At 42.3% G+C, this 13,521-nt stretch overlaps 2 protein-coding genes across 2 annotated transcripts in view; one reads left to right on the top strand and one right to left on the bottom strand.

Annotated features, from left to right (window-relative positions):
* Positions 1 to 6,568, bottom strand: part of ACOT9 (acyl-CoA thioesterase 9) — a 79,089-nt gene extending 72,521 nt beyond the window's left edge. Inside the window, exon 1 of the mRNA XM_070462386.1 lies at positions 6,429 to 6,568. The gene's annotated coding sequence lies outside the window, so the exon portion shown is untranslated. The remainder of the gene's footprint in view (positions 1 to 6,428) is intronic.
* A 183-nt stretch (positions 6,569 to 6,751) lies between these two features.
* On the top strand, positions 6,752 to 9,849 carry SAT1 (spermidine/spermine N1-acetyltransferase 1). The gene is made up of 6 exons (XM_020903058.2): positions 6,752 to 7,025; positions 7,249 to 7,300; positions 7,389 to 7,472; positions 8,965 to 9,066; positions 9,160 to 9,200; positions 9,328 to 9,849. Exons 1-6 carry the CDS (start codon positions 6,960 to 6,962, stop codon positions 9,496 to 9,498), a joined length of 516 nt encoding a protein of 171 aa, XP_020758717.1. The 5' UTR covers positions 6,752 to 6,959; the 3' UTR covers positions 9,499 to 9,849.
* Positions 9,850 to 13,521: the final 3,672 nt, after the last annotated feature.

The raw sequence follows: 13,521 nt of genomic DNA on the forward strand, positions 1-13,521 counted from the left end.
TGACTCTCTTTTGCTAGCAGACTGCTCTAGACACTCTCGGTGCTGGCCTGATGATGTAAATGGCCATATTGGGTAAGCCCTCATTACAAGGAACTGCAGGCAACTTCCAGAAATCATGAGTGGCATCAACTGACAGGCATTAAGAAGCTAAGACCCTCGGTCAAGGAAATGAATGAATTCTGCCAATGCTAATGACTTTGAGCTTGCAAGTGGACTCTTCCTCGGCCAAGCTGCCACATGAAGATACAGTCTGGCTGACACCCTGAGCATGGTTTAGCACCCAGCTAAACCATGCCTCAACTTCCAAAAGACAGAAACCGTGATGATAAATGCATGTAGTTTAAGCCACCAAGTTTGCAGTAATGTGTTATGTGGCAATAGCTAACTACCACAAAAGCAATGGTATAACACAACTTGCTTTCAAATAACTACCTTTCTGTTGTGGAACCATGAAACAAAGTGTCCAAGATAGGAAGCAAAGGCCATTGGGACAGCAAGACCAGTCTTAGCTTTGGAATATGTCCATGTCTTTGCCTAAAGGTCACTCAGCCCCTATGCCTGGTTTCCAGGGAGCAATCCCTGTGGATTTACCACAATTGCCAATGTTCCAGCCTCCTGACAAGGAGCACCAGAAAGGAAGAAAGGAGGCATGATCATCTCTCTTGAACTTCAACCAAAGGGTCTCAGTGGTCTCTCTCCAACACAATTTTTTATGATCCTCAGCAAGAGCCCCATGGAGGGCAAGAGTGACAGCCTGGGATGGATTCAGGCTAGGATGGCAAACACATTCCATCTTATAAACAGATAGGGGCAGCTTGGGATGGCTTCTTGCAGCAGGACAATGCCTCTGCTCCAGTCTTCTGATACAGCTTTTCATTCCCAGCCTTGCTACAGATATTCCTTGTGGCGCAGGTCACAAATGAGCACAGCTGGGCATGTTCCTGGGAATTAAAATATAATCACCCCTATATCTACATATTTCCAAACAGCATTTACCACCTCCAATCTCTGTCTCTGGCCAAGGAACATCCTAGCCCCACTTCTTTCTATGGTGAAAGCAATGGACACTTTCTGACCATCTGGCTCTCGCTTCCTTCCATGTGTGTGTAGTAGTGGTGATTTTGAGGAGGGGGGAGGTGATATCATCAGAGGTAGGCAACAGCAGTGATTGAGAGGATATAGGCCATCTGAGCTGTGGCTATGGAGAGCCAGAAACCCTAAGGTGGTCAGTCTTTCCCGCAAGTCAAAGTCATTGTCTCATACCTCCGTATCTTCCCAGGTGTGCCAACAGAAAGGAAAGCACTTTCTTGGTGCCAATGAGAAAAGACTCTGATTGGTATGGCTTGGATCACAATATTGACCAAGGGAGTGGCATGTTCTGATTAGCAGCTCCCCGACCAAGAAAAGGGCTTCCCAGGTGACGCTAGTGGTAAAGAATCTGCCTGCAGGAGACAGAAGAGACAGGGGTTCAATCCCTGGATTGGGAAGATCCCCTGGGGAAGGAAATAGCAACCCACTCCAGTATTCTTGCCTGGAGAATCCCATGGACAGAGGAGCCTGGTGGGCTACAGTCCGTAGGGTCACAAAGAGTTAGCACACACGCATGACCAAGAAAAAGCATCTAGCTCTGTGTGTGTGTGTGTGTGTGTGTGTGTGTGCACTAAGTCGCTTCAGTTGTGTCCAACTCTTTGCGACCCCATGGACTGTAGCCCACCAGGCTCCTCTGCCCATGGAATTCTCCAGGCAAGAATACTGGAGTGGGTTGCCATTTCCTTCTCCAGGGGATCTTCTGACCCAGGGATCGAACCTGTGTCTCTTATGTCTCCTGCACTGGCAGGAGGGTTCTTTACCACTAATGCCACCTGGGAGTAGGGGGAAATAACTTTTCAAAAGCAGGAAATGCTGTTCTGGGAAACAAATATCTGCCCATCACAAACTGTGATCTTCTCTCTCACTCAATATACATTTCAGGTGGTACCACAGGGTCCTGGTTCCTGTCATACCTGTGCTTCTTGCAATGAGCAGTGAATTCTCCTTCTGCCTAAGCCAGTTAGAATGGGGTAACCTCACTTGCAAACAAGAGGCCTGGTTAATACCTCGCTCATTACTGACCAGGTTCTTTCAAATGCGGCCTAAAGTCATATAATACTTTACATTTACAAAGAGAAGTCTTACAGTTTTCATGGTTTACTCCCAAAGATGGAAGAGCTTTCCATGTCCTAAATTGTAATCTCTCAAAATGAAAGAAAGGTAAAGAAAAGAAAGGAACGTATCTTGGCCAGTAATTCAACTACACATCAATAAAAAATAAATTTGAAAAAAAAAAAGAAAAGTCTGGCCCCAAACAAGATGATTTCTTGGAGGTGGTTGTATTTATTCATTGGTCATTCTCACAGGTTATCACCCACCTGTGTTACGTAGCAAGAAAAACACCCTCTGAGAAAGATCTATTATAACCTGTGGAACACAGACATGTTACCAAAATTTAGATAATTCAAGCTAGAATGAGCACATCTAGAGAGTCATCTCAAATTATACTTTCAGGTACTGATAGCCTGAAGTTTTAGAGTGTTTCTCTGGGTCCAGACCAACAAAATTACATCTCTGCTTACCTAGTAATTTCACTTTTAGGAAACTACATAAGAAAACAATCAGAAAGCTGGGCTAAAACTTGGATAAAAAGATGTTTATCAAAGTATTATTTATCACTGGAAAAACACCTGAGTCTTCAACAATAGAATGGTACAATAAATTACACACAATGCAACTCTAAGGAGTCATTATATATATTTAATTTAGATACACTCACTGACATGGAAAAATACTCTATACTATTAATAGTAATAATGCTAACAATTATACCAGGTGCAATGCTAAGTATTTCTTTTCATTGGGGGGGGCACACACCACACTATTTGTGGAATCTCAGTCCCCCAACCAAGGACTGAAGGCCAGGCCCTTGGCAGTGAGAGTGCAGAGTCCTAACCACTGGACCACCAGGGAATTCCCACTGGGTACTTTATATGTATTACTTGCTTAATCCTCACAACAATTACCATATGAAGGATACTATTAATATTTTCTCATTACAGATGAAGAAACAGTGACTTAACAAGGTTATGTAGTGACGTAATCACACAGTTGGGGAGTGTGTAAGGACAAAGCTGTAGTAGATAAGAAAGTGAAAGTGAAGTCAACCAGGCTCCTCAGTCCATGGAATTTTCCAGGCAAGAATACTGGAGTGGGTTGCCATTTCCTTCTCCAGGGGAATCTTCCCGACCCAGGGATTGAACCCGGGTCTCCTGCATTGCAGGCAGACACTTTTACTGTCTGAGCCACCAGGGGAGCCCAGTAGATAAGAAGCTACTACACTATTCAGCAGGAGAGGCATTATAGATACATGATTCCAACTTTTTATTACATAGGCATAACCCACATAGGTTATTTTTAAAATATTTTTAAGTGAATACAAGCAAGCACAGACCAGTCAGAATGGATGCTGCAACCAATCAGAATGGAAACCAGGAGTAAACAACCCAAATGGCCATCTGAGTTCAGTAAGCCTTTGCTGTGTAAGGGAAAATCCTGAAGTGTAGTGGCTTAAAACAAGCATTCTATTGACTCACGATTTTGTGAGTTGATAACATGGGCTGGGAACAGTGAGTAGGTTTTTCTACTGGTCTTACCTAGGATCACTTGTGTAGTACAATCATTTGACAGCTCGACTGGGACTAAATGGTCCAAGATGGTGTCACTTATGTATCTGGCCTTACAAATGCATGAGATCTTTCATCCTCAAGGAGGCTAGCTCTAGTTTCCTCATATGGCAGCAGCAGCAATCCAAGAAAGCAGAAGCAGAAGCTTTATGATCTCTTGAGGTCTTGCTTAGAAGTTGTACACCACCACTTTTACTGTATTTTATTGGTCAAGGCAAGTCACAAAGCCAGTCCAAATTCAAGGAGTGGGGAAACAGACTCCACCTCTTGATGGGAGGAGCTTCAATGAATTTGTGGCCATTTTAATTCACTACACTGTACATACCAACTTAACATCAGCCCTACCCATGTAGGTACATAGAAAAGACTAGAAAGAAATCAGCCTACTATTTGGAATTATTATTAACTTTTTCTTTTTCTGCACTTATCCAATCTTCCTAATCAATATGCATTATTTTTATAAACAGAAAAAAAATCTATGACACCTTCCATAATAGTTTAATAGAGCAAATTGGACAGCTTCACTTTGGCATGGAAATCAACAGTATTCCTTCTTTCCTAGTTCTACCATTTCCTAGCTGTGGCAGTTTTGTAGCCCTCTGAGCCTCTGGTTTCCTCTATTGCAAAGATGGAGCTAACATTAGCTATTTCACAAGACAGCTGATATCAAATGAGACAATAACTGTAAAACATCCATGATGTCCCTGGCCATTTCCTTTCCTGCTACTCTTCTCTCCTCTCAGACCTCTTCAGTTATAGGAATTATCTTTCTGATAAAGATTAAATCTGGTTATAGTAAACTACAAATATATCTCTAAAGTAAACTGCATGCCCTAAGGGCTTCTTTCAAAACTTAGACCTACTTTATTATAAACCCCCAAGTACCTAGCATAAGAGTCAATAAATAGTTGTAGATTTGTTGACTCATTAACCAAACAAAAGTTTTCCAAATGCTAGGCAGTTAACCTCTTTCTATGCAGTTTTAAATTTAATTCCACTATCAGGAGCGGGTAATGTTGGTCACTCATGGCATCTATCTATTCCTGACAATGAAAAAACTAACTTGATTCATAAAGAAAATTCACATTTCTTAGGGTTCTAAGCTTGTGCAAAAAACACAATCAATGAGCTTTTTCTAGCCACCTATTTTTCTGAAGGGGCTCTTCTTGTCACAATGGCAAAGTGAAGCATAAGAACATGAAACTGAAACCAGAAAAGCAGAAAAAATAGAAAAACATATATTATGTGTTTTAATGACAAACAACCATTATTCTAAAAGACTAAGCAGACCACATTGAAAACGGCCTTGTTTTTGCTTCAAGGAGGCAGTTATTATTAATGCTTAGTCACAGAGTTCTAACTTACTGTTAGTACTGATTCTGTAACAAGCTCTCCTGGGTCTTCCCACAACACAAAGTAGAGGAAGGAAGGGCCTATGTATGGTCATCCCAAGTGCAATGGTGTCAGGAAACACTACCTAAAGTGGCTTAGGCAGATGAGAATCAATGCTATTTTTAAATATGTTTGAGAAACACACTTCATAAACTCTCACAATGACTCACTAGGCATGATATCCCCAGAGGGTGGGAAGGGGAGCTACTTTTGCTTTCTTTTCTACCTACAGGATACTGCAAGCAGAGTCTGTTAGGTTGAATGTTGGGGGAGGGGTCACTTGGTGATAATCCAACCTACAGACTGAAAACATTGCAGGCCCCCTTTACACTTTCACTCTGACTCAGTCAGGAACCCAGGCTGGGCAGTCAAAGCACGGCCCTCAAAAAAAAAAAAAAAAAAAAGCAGGGCCCTCAGAAGGCCTGTCTGGGAAGGTGGTTTGTAAATAAAAACCTGTATCTGCAAAAGGAAGGAGTACTTGCTCCAGTGGGTATAATTCAGGAAGAGCTATAATCTAATCCAACAGTTCTCAAACATTTCCTCTCAGGACATTTAAAAACTATTGAAAAATTCTAAAAACTAACCTTTGAAAATTCTAGAAAACACAAGAATAAACAAACACACCTTCCTTTAGTCACCAAAGCAACGATGTCATCACACATCCTGCAAATTTGTAATTACTTCAAAATAAAAAGTTTTAAAGGAGGGGAGAAGAAGGGCAGGGAATGAGCAAGGAGGGAATATAACAACTTTAAACAGCAATGGAAACCAGAAGATAGATGTCATCAATATGCTGACAGAAAAGAACTTCCAACCTCAAATTCGTTCAAAGTGAAATAAATCCTCCAAGAACTTTAGGATAACTGAAAGACATATTTAGACAAGCAAAACAGAAAATGTTATAAGAGCGGACCCTCACTAAATGCAAGTCAGAAGGAGTGTACCTCAGGCTGAAGGAAAGTGTTTCCAAAGGAAAGCCAGAGATTTTAAGAAAAAAATAAAAATGAAAAAAGTAAGAAAGAAAACATTGTTAACTCTACAAATTACCAGCAGAGGGGGAAAGAATTATTAAGGAAACCAAATAGCTTACTTTGGGAAATTATAGAAAACACAAGAACATGCAAGCACACATTCCTTTAGTCATGAGAGCAATGACGTCATCATACATCAGTAATCTGGAAAATTCCAGCGAAACTAAGAAAGACAAATGAAACCCTATTATTACTATGAAGCTAGCTAGTTCTGAAATGATCTTGGGACCCACAGGGCCCCCCAGACAACCCTATGCGAGCTGCTACTCTAAACCTCTCATCCCCTCACCGCTCAAAGCCAGGTGTCTCCAAAGAAGAAACTGTCAGGTCGTTGGTCCAGGGCCCAAAGGGGAAGCTCTCTCTTCCTTTTGCAAAGGTCACTTAGGGGACGCCTAGGCTGGGAGGTCGGACTTTCGGGAAGCCTCCACCATGTGCCACGAGAGGGCGCCGCTAGAGAGCTCAGCCTAGCGCCTCGCCGCCCGCACCCCGCCCGCGCGGGCCAGGTTCACACAGGCGCCCGGAAAAGGAGGAGGCGCCCGGAAGAGGGGGCGGTCGCGTCCTCATTGGACGAGGCGCCTCCGCCTCACGTCCCGGGGCGGGGCTTCATCAGGCTAAAAAGCAGAGAGCCGGGCGGCAGGAACGCGCGCGGCTCCCGTTGCAGTGAGCTGCTTGTCTTACGTTGTTCGCCGAGGTTCGCCGGGTCATGGTGCCATCCTGACTGGGAAGAGGACGCTCCCGGGAGACGAATGAGGAACCACCTCCTCCTACTGTTCAAGTACAGGGGCCTGGTCCGCAAAGGGAAGAAAAGCAAAAGACGAAAATGGCTAAATTCGTGATCCGCCCGGCCACCGCTGGCGACTGCAGTGACATCCTGCGGCTGATCAAGGTAACGGGAAGCGCGGGCTCCTCCCGAGGCGGAGTTGGGGTCCTTGTGCCCCGCAGGCCCCCTTTTCTCCGCCTGCCTACCCACAGCCCGGCCAGGCGGCGCCGCTCCCGGCGAAACTCGGAACGAATCCCCGCCCCGCTCACCCCCTTCCGCCGAGCTGTCCGTGCCGGGGCCTCACTTAATTTTCTGCTTCTCTTCCTTTTTCTTATCTGCCTCAACCCAGGAATTGGCTAAATACGAATACATGGAAGAGCAAGTAATGTTAACTGAAAAAGGTAACGCATCAGTGGCAGGGCGGGGGACGAGCGTCTGGGGGACGACTTTCACCGACTCCAACACTGTCTCTGCCTCCCCTTCTTGCAGATCTGCTAGAAGACGGTTTCGGAGAGCACCCCTTCTACCACTGCTTAGTTGCAGAAGTGCCTAAGGAGCACCTGACTCCGGAAGGTAATCGCCCTGCCCTTCTAGAAGCCGAAGAGACCGAGTGTTGTGTAAGAGGTAGCGTCCGCTCTGTAGAAGCACTGACAACACAGGCTGAAGTTACTTAACTGAGAAATTGGCCAGAAATAATAGCCAGCCAGTGTTCAAAGTACTGAAAAAAAAAAAATAGATGTGCTGCACTTAATAATAGGGCGGGTTAAAAGAGCTCTTTAAGTATCAGTGCTGTGGAGACCCGGAAGAGTTTGAGCTGTTTATGTAAGTATCAGAATGCGGTGGAGACCCGGAAAAGTTAGGTATAAAGTCATTTGTTGTAAATTCAGTTTCATAAATGGTTCTTGTTTGACCCTAACGTAACCTTTTTTGTATCTGTGTTAAATTACATTTTTTTCTTTAATTTGTCCCAATCTTCAGGTTACAGTCTCTAGCTTCGCCATGTACATGGCCCTTCCGTGTACATGGATGGGCGGGGAGGTAACTAAAAGATCCTTTACACAATAAAGTAGATGATCATGATAAATGAGGTAAGGCCCTATTATCACACACTTAAAACACGGTAGATCAGAAGCTCCAATGTACTCGCTTCCTATTTGGGAAGGACTATAAGATGGCTAGAAAGTTTAATTTGAAACTTTTGCCTCCAATTGGAATTACAGACACCTATTAAGAGGAAGTCTGATGCTTTTTTCCTTTTTTTTTTTCTTTGTTTTTTTCTTTGTTGTTGTTGTTGTTGTTTTTCTTCCTGGTCATTGTTGAATGTCCAAAAGACAAAGCCAAAGGGGGAAGTTGTTGGGCCGGGTTGGGGGGTGATTAAGGGTTGTTTTTTTTTTTTTTTCCTGAGGTCATTTCCTCCTGCTAGAAAAAAAATGAACAAAATACATAAGGGATGAGGTACTTTCCAGAGGTATATGGATGTTACATAATACCTGAGTACCTCTACTTCTTCCGACTTACACACTGGGGAAAGCAAATTGAAAATGTGTGAATTGGAAGGCAAGTTCTGAAATTAAACCTTACTGTTTTGGCCTTATGTCCTGACCTTAAGGAAGCAGAGTTTCTAAACTACAAATACTTACTATTCTGAACTGCCGTGTAAACCTAACTTATTCCCAAGTCAACATACCAGTATATCAATAGGATGTGAATAATGTGTGTGTTTAAGACCATAGCACTTTCACTCTGGCAAGTAATGAAAGCATTCTCACTTCCTGAGTGTGAGATCCAACAGATCGCCAAGTGGCCAGTCCATGGTTTTAGCCGGGCTTCAGCTAGCTCTAATGTGTGCTTTTTGTGAAAACATGTTCTAAGAACAGTGAGATCATCCAACAGTGACCTGGATTGCACTAGCCTAAAAGTCAGAAGATAGTCCGGTCCAATGGCTACTTATTTTTATAATACATGCATGTTTATTTTTTTAAACTTATGATAGGCTTCTGATTTTGCACCTACAACTTTGACAGATTGTTTTTCATCCATAACTCATGTGATACTCTTATTACAGGACACAGCATTGTTGGTTTTGCCATGTACTATTTTACCTATGATCCATGGATCGGCAAACTGTTGTATCTTGAGGACTTCTTTGTGATGAGCGATTATAGAGGTATGGTTGAGTTCAGTAGGGGCACTCTAAAGAGAAATCGGGGCTTGAAGTCCTTAAAATAACTTTTTAAAATGGTACTTCTCATTCTTTTAGGCTTTGGCATAGGATCAGAAATTCTGAAGAAGCTAAGCCAGGTATGTCTTGGTGTTTGGTTTCCAAATTTGCAAGGGTTACTGGATTATTTGAAGGACTGAATTGAAATTGGGTCTTGGAAAGCAGGTGCACTGTCACTGAGTTCATTTTCCTCTCCCATGTTAACAGGTTGCAATGAAGTGTCGCTGCAGCAGCATGCACTTCTTGGTGGCAGAGTGGAATGAACCATCCATCAACTTTTACAAAAGAAGAGGTGCCTCTGATCTGTCCAGCGAAGAGGGATGGAGACTCTTCAAGATCGACAAGGAGTACTTGCTAAAAATGGCAGCAGAGGAGTGAGGAGTGCAGGTGTAGAAAATGACAGCTTCCATTCTATTTTAGAATAACTTCTCAACTTATCTTGCTTTCTCTCCTCTTTGTAGTGAAATAATAGAATGAGCACCCATTCCAAAGCTTTATTACCAGTGGCGTTGTTGCATGTTTGAAATAAGGTCTGTTTAAGATGGCAATCTTGTATACAGGTTGGAGTCAGATTTCTCTTTTAACATCTTTTGATAAACAACAGGTGGTATGATAATGTCTATGAAAAAAACTTCATTCTTGTGAGTCATTTAAATGTGTACAATGTACACACTGGTACTTAGAGTTTCTGTTTTGATTCTTTTTTTAATAAAGTACCCTTTGATTTAATTATCTGGTTTAAGCATTTCTACTGATTCTTTATTTCTTAGTCATTTTTCTTGCTGTTGAGTGCAAAATAAAAATGCCCAAGAAACAGAATAACTTTACAATTTTTAAAAAAGAGTTTTTAATCCAGTCTAAAGTGTGATGGTCAGGAGCTGTGTTGTGCCTGTATTCCCAATGTCTAGAAAGAAGCCAGGTGAATCCCAAGGTTTTATATGTAGCAACATATAAAATATGACTTTCTATTGATGATACTGTACACTTAACCCAACAGAATTTTCAAAAGCTTAGAAACTGAGGCCCCACAGCTAAAAAGCCCATTTGTTACACCAATAAAAGAGGTGGGAATGGGATTCTGAAACACTGGAAATTGGGAGGAAAAAAACATCTTGTTCACAACAACCTCATCCCACACAAAACACTAGGCTGAAGGGAAAGTAGATCATTTTGTCAGGCAGGAAGAAAAATTCCACATTTTGTAGGAACATGGTAAACTAAAAGGCTGGAGTACAGGCTGGAGTTGGACACAGGTACCAGTCAGGGAAATCACCATCCTATTTGGAGGACAAGTTTCTGGAACTGTGTTAACATCATGGACATCTATGCAGAGAAACCACAGGAGTGGTTAAAGCTGCTGGGGATGGGGTGAGAAGTAGCTAAGACCTTTCTCCAGGACTGAAAATTAAACTCCCAGAGAGGGCTGAGGAGGAGACAGATAGGTGAACTCCTTTTTATTACTCATGACACGGACCTAAATTCCTAAAGCCACTAATTCCCACAATAATGAACATGTTAGTTAATAATCACTGTACTGATTTCCAAGATGAATCTTTTCCAAAAGAATTCATCAGATAACTGAAAAGCAGTACTCAGTATCTTCTTTCTGTGTTCTCCAGGAAATAAATACTGGGCTTCTCACTCAAAGGAGGATTTTGGCCTGCATCCCTTGGTTTCAGTCTTTTGTGGCTTCCTAAATTAGAAGGCAACCATATATACAAGTAGGGTCCTGTACTGTATTTAACAGGAGAGCCTTGGGATTTATTGGTAGCTTAGAGAGTATGTCATGAAAACAGGATTAGAGTCAATTTTCAACCAGGGTCCTGCTAGGCTGGCAAGTAACTATAGGCGAGAAATGCTGGCAAGCATAAAAAGGGTTAATGAAACACAAGGAGCTTTGTGGGGAAAGAAGACATTTTGAAAATTGTGTTTTGGAAAGTGGGCCTCTTTGAGGAAAACAACTACATGCTGACTGTGGTTAAATATGTGAATAAATTAGATTAACCAAGGGAGTTACAATATAACTCTTTGTTTTCTCATCCTGCTTAGAGCTTAGCCCTAAAGGCCCAGTGTTGTCACCATGAAAGCTTTTATGAAGTTTTTGTGTCCACTTTAAAGAAGTCCCTTAAGTTTAAAACTTAGAAACTGAAATACCACAGCATCAGCCCACTGAATGTTCAACTCTTGTTACAAAGACACCTGTTTAAAAACAACTGAAAACAAATCTGCAAGCTTGAAATCACCAGGCAAGTAAGAAAGCATGTTCCAGGGAAATCAAAGGGAATAAAAAACAATGATAAATCTGAAAAAGTGGCAGGGTTCAGGGAGAGACTCCAGGTAAGCAAGACTTCTGTAAAGATAACTTTAAAATTACTGTTTTACTAATGTGTTATGCCTAACATCATTTGGGGAGAATAGTATTTCAGGCCTAAGAACTTGCCAGTTCTTACATAAGAATATTTTCTGGTTTTCACTGAGTAGTTTAAGAAAATAACTTATTTGCTAAGTTTATTATCTCCCTTAAAAGAATAAAATCATAATTCTTGATACAACTAAGCCAGGAAGTGGCTAGGTCTATCCACACATAGGCTCAGGAGACATCCAGCCACCAACCTGATTGATTAGAGGGTCAATAGTAGAGGGACGGTCTGTCATGGTCCAAACCAGAGCCCCAAATCATCAGCTGTGTAGATTTCACCAGGCAGCCTTTCTAGGGAAAGAAAGTGGAGTCTTCTTCGCAGAAATGCACAACCAACAATTTGGAAGAAACATAAGGTCTCATACCCACTCTACACAGTACTGTGAGTCCCCGGCAGGGCCTAGAATGATGACACATCTCTGTCCCTTGAGGCAAGGGGCTGCTCAGCAGCAACTGAGGGAGCTGGTCAGGCCCTGGGAGGCCCAGCCTCCTGTTCAGAATCTGCAGGTGGCCATGTCTGCTCCCAAGATTCTGTTTACTTAACTGGCCTCATCTTTGTCTCCCTGTTTCATCATGTCTTCCTGAGGATGGTCATGTCAGGGTGACTGTTTTATTCTCATCCCTTTTCTTTGTGCTGCTGGTCCAGGTTTCAAGCTAGTCAGCCGTCACCCACAACCCAGGCTGACAGGCCCACACCCTTATGGAGCCCACTCCACCCCCACTCCCATCCTTGCCATCATTGCCTTTGTTGCCTCTTCTATCAAAGGCCACTAACTGCACTTCCTTGCAAGGTTCTCCCAGCACCCTCTTGACCCTGTCACTTTCTTAGGGCTCACATTGACCCAGCAAATGTTTTTAGTAGCTTCCACATGGTTATCAACATAATAGTTCATAAAAGCTAACGTTAGTAAGTACTCACCAGGAACCAGGCATTCCATTTGACGTTTGTACAGTCATGATGTCATCTAATTCTCACGAACATCCTGTGAGGTAGATACTATTATTAGTTTCTTTTTATAATGAGAAACTAACCCTCAGAGAGGTTAAGTTGCCTAAGGCCACACAACTAGGCCTGGGAATCAAACTCCAAACCAAATTTCTCAAACCCCTGGGGGTTCACTGGCACATTCTCTCTCAGAATGATTGAATTTGGTGTTTCTTTTGGATTATAAGAATAATCAGTAGAGTTGGCCCTCAGTATCCGAGGGGGATTCTGGAATTTTTTTTCCAAATATTTTCCATTCACTGTTACTTGAATCCAATGATGCAGAACTCACAGATAAGGGAGAGCCAAGTGTATAAGCATTTTCTGGATCCTTGAAATCAGTAGTGCTCAGTACTGGCTGCACAGGACAATCACCTAGAAAGCTTTTAAGCAATACTAAAGCCCCACCCTGAGAGAATCTTAATTTAATTATTTCTTAATGTGCATTCCAAAGTAAAGCCAGGGCTGATGGCCACTGAGCTAGGTAATCACCTTGTAACCAAATCCCAGGCACAATTGTGAGGACAACCACTTCTGTCTGTGTTTATGCTGCTTGCCTTGATACCCCATCATTAACAGTGAACTCTTGCCAAGCAAAGACCAAGTAAAGTCACATCATACCTCATGACCCTGGAGAATTTTTAGATAAAAATGGCGAGAGAATTGTGTCAGCCAACTGCATACAGTGCTGAAACTGAAAACTGCCAGCAATACCATGCTCCTTTGCAAGCAGTCATTTCATTTCAGCAAAACATCTTCCCTCACATTAAATCAGTGTTGCTCACTTTAGTTTTGTTTGGTAGTTTTGTTTGTATTTGACTTGAAAATGTATATGGTTTCACAGCTGTATAGGAGCCATGAACATAAAATATCCATGTCTAGCTGTAGGTCTACAATAAGTAATATAATAATTTTGGAAGGAGGGAGGCTCAAGAGGGATGGGATATATGCATACATAATATAGCTGATTTACTTTGTTGTACAGCAGAAATTAACA

Source organism: Odocoileus virginianus, unplaced genomic scaffold (genome assembly GCF_023699985.2).
Source record: "Odocoileus virginianus isolate 20LAN1187 ecotype Illinois unplaced genomic scaffold, Ovbor_1.2 Unplaced_Scaffold_4, whole genome shotgun sequence".
NCBI classification, from domain to species: domain Eukaryota; kingdom Metazoa; phylum Chordata; class Mammalia; order Artiodactyla; family Cervidae; genus Odocoileus; species Odocoileus virginianus.

Excerpts from the sequence above, each read along its gene's own strand:
- SAT1 (XM_020903058.2), top strand. The coding sequence starts at position 6,960 with ATGGCTAAATTCGTGATCCGCCCGGCCACCGCTGGCGACTGCAGTGAC. Across the intron at positions 7,301-7,388 it reads AGTAATGTTAACTGAAAAAG|ATCTGCTAGAAGACGGTTTC; the intron begins GTAACGCATCAG and ends CCCTTCTTGCAG. Across the intron at positions 9,067-9,159 it reads TGTGATGAGCGATTATAGAG|GCTTTGGCATAGGATCAGAA; the intron begins GTATGGTTGAGT and ends TCATTCTTTTAG.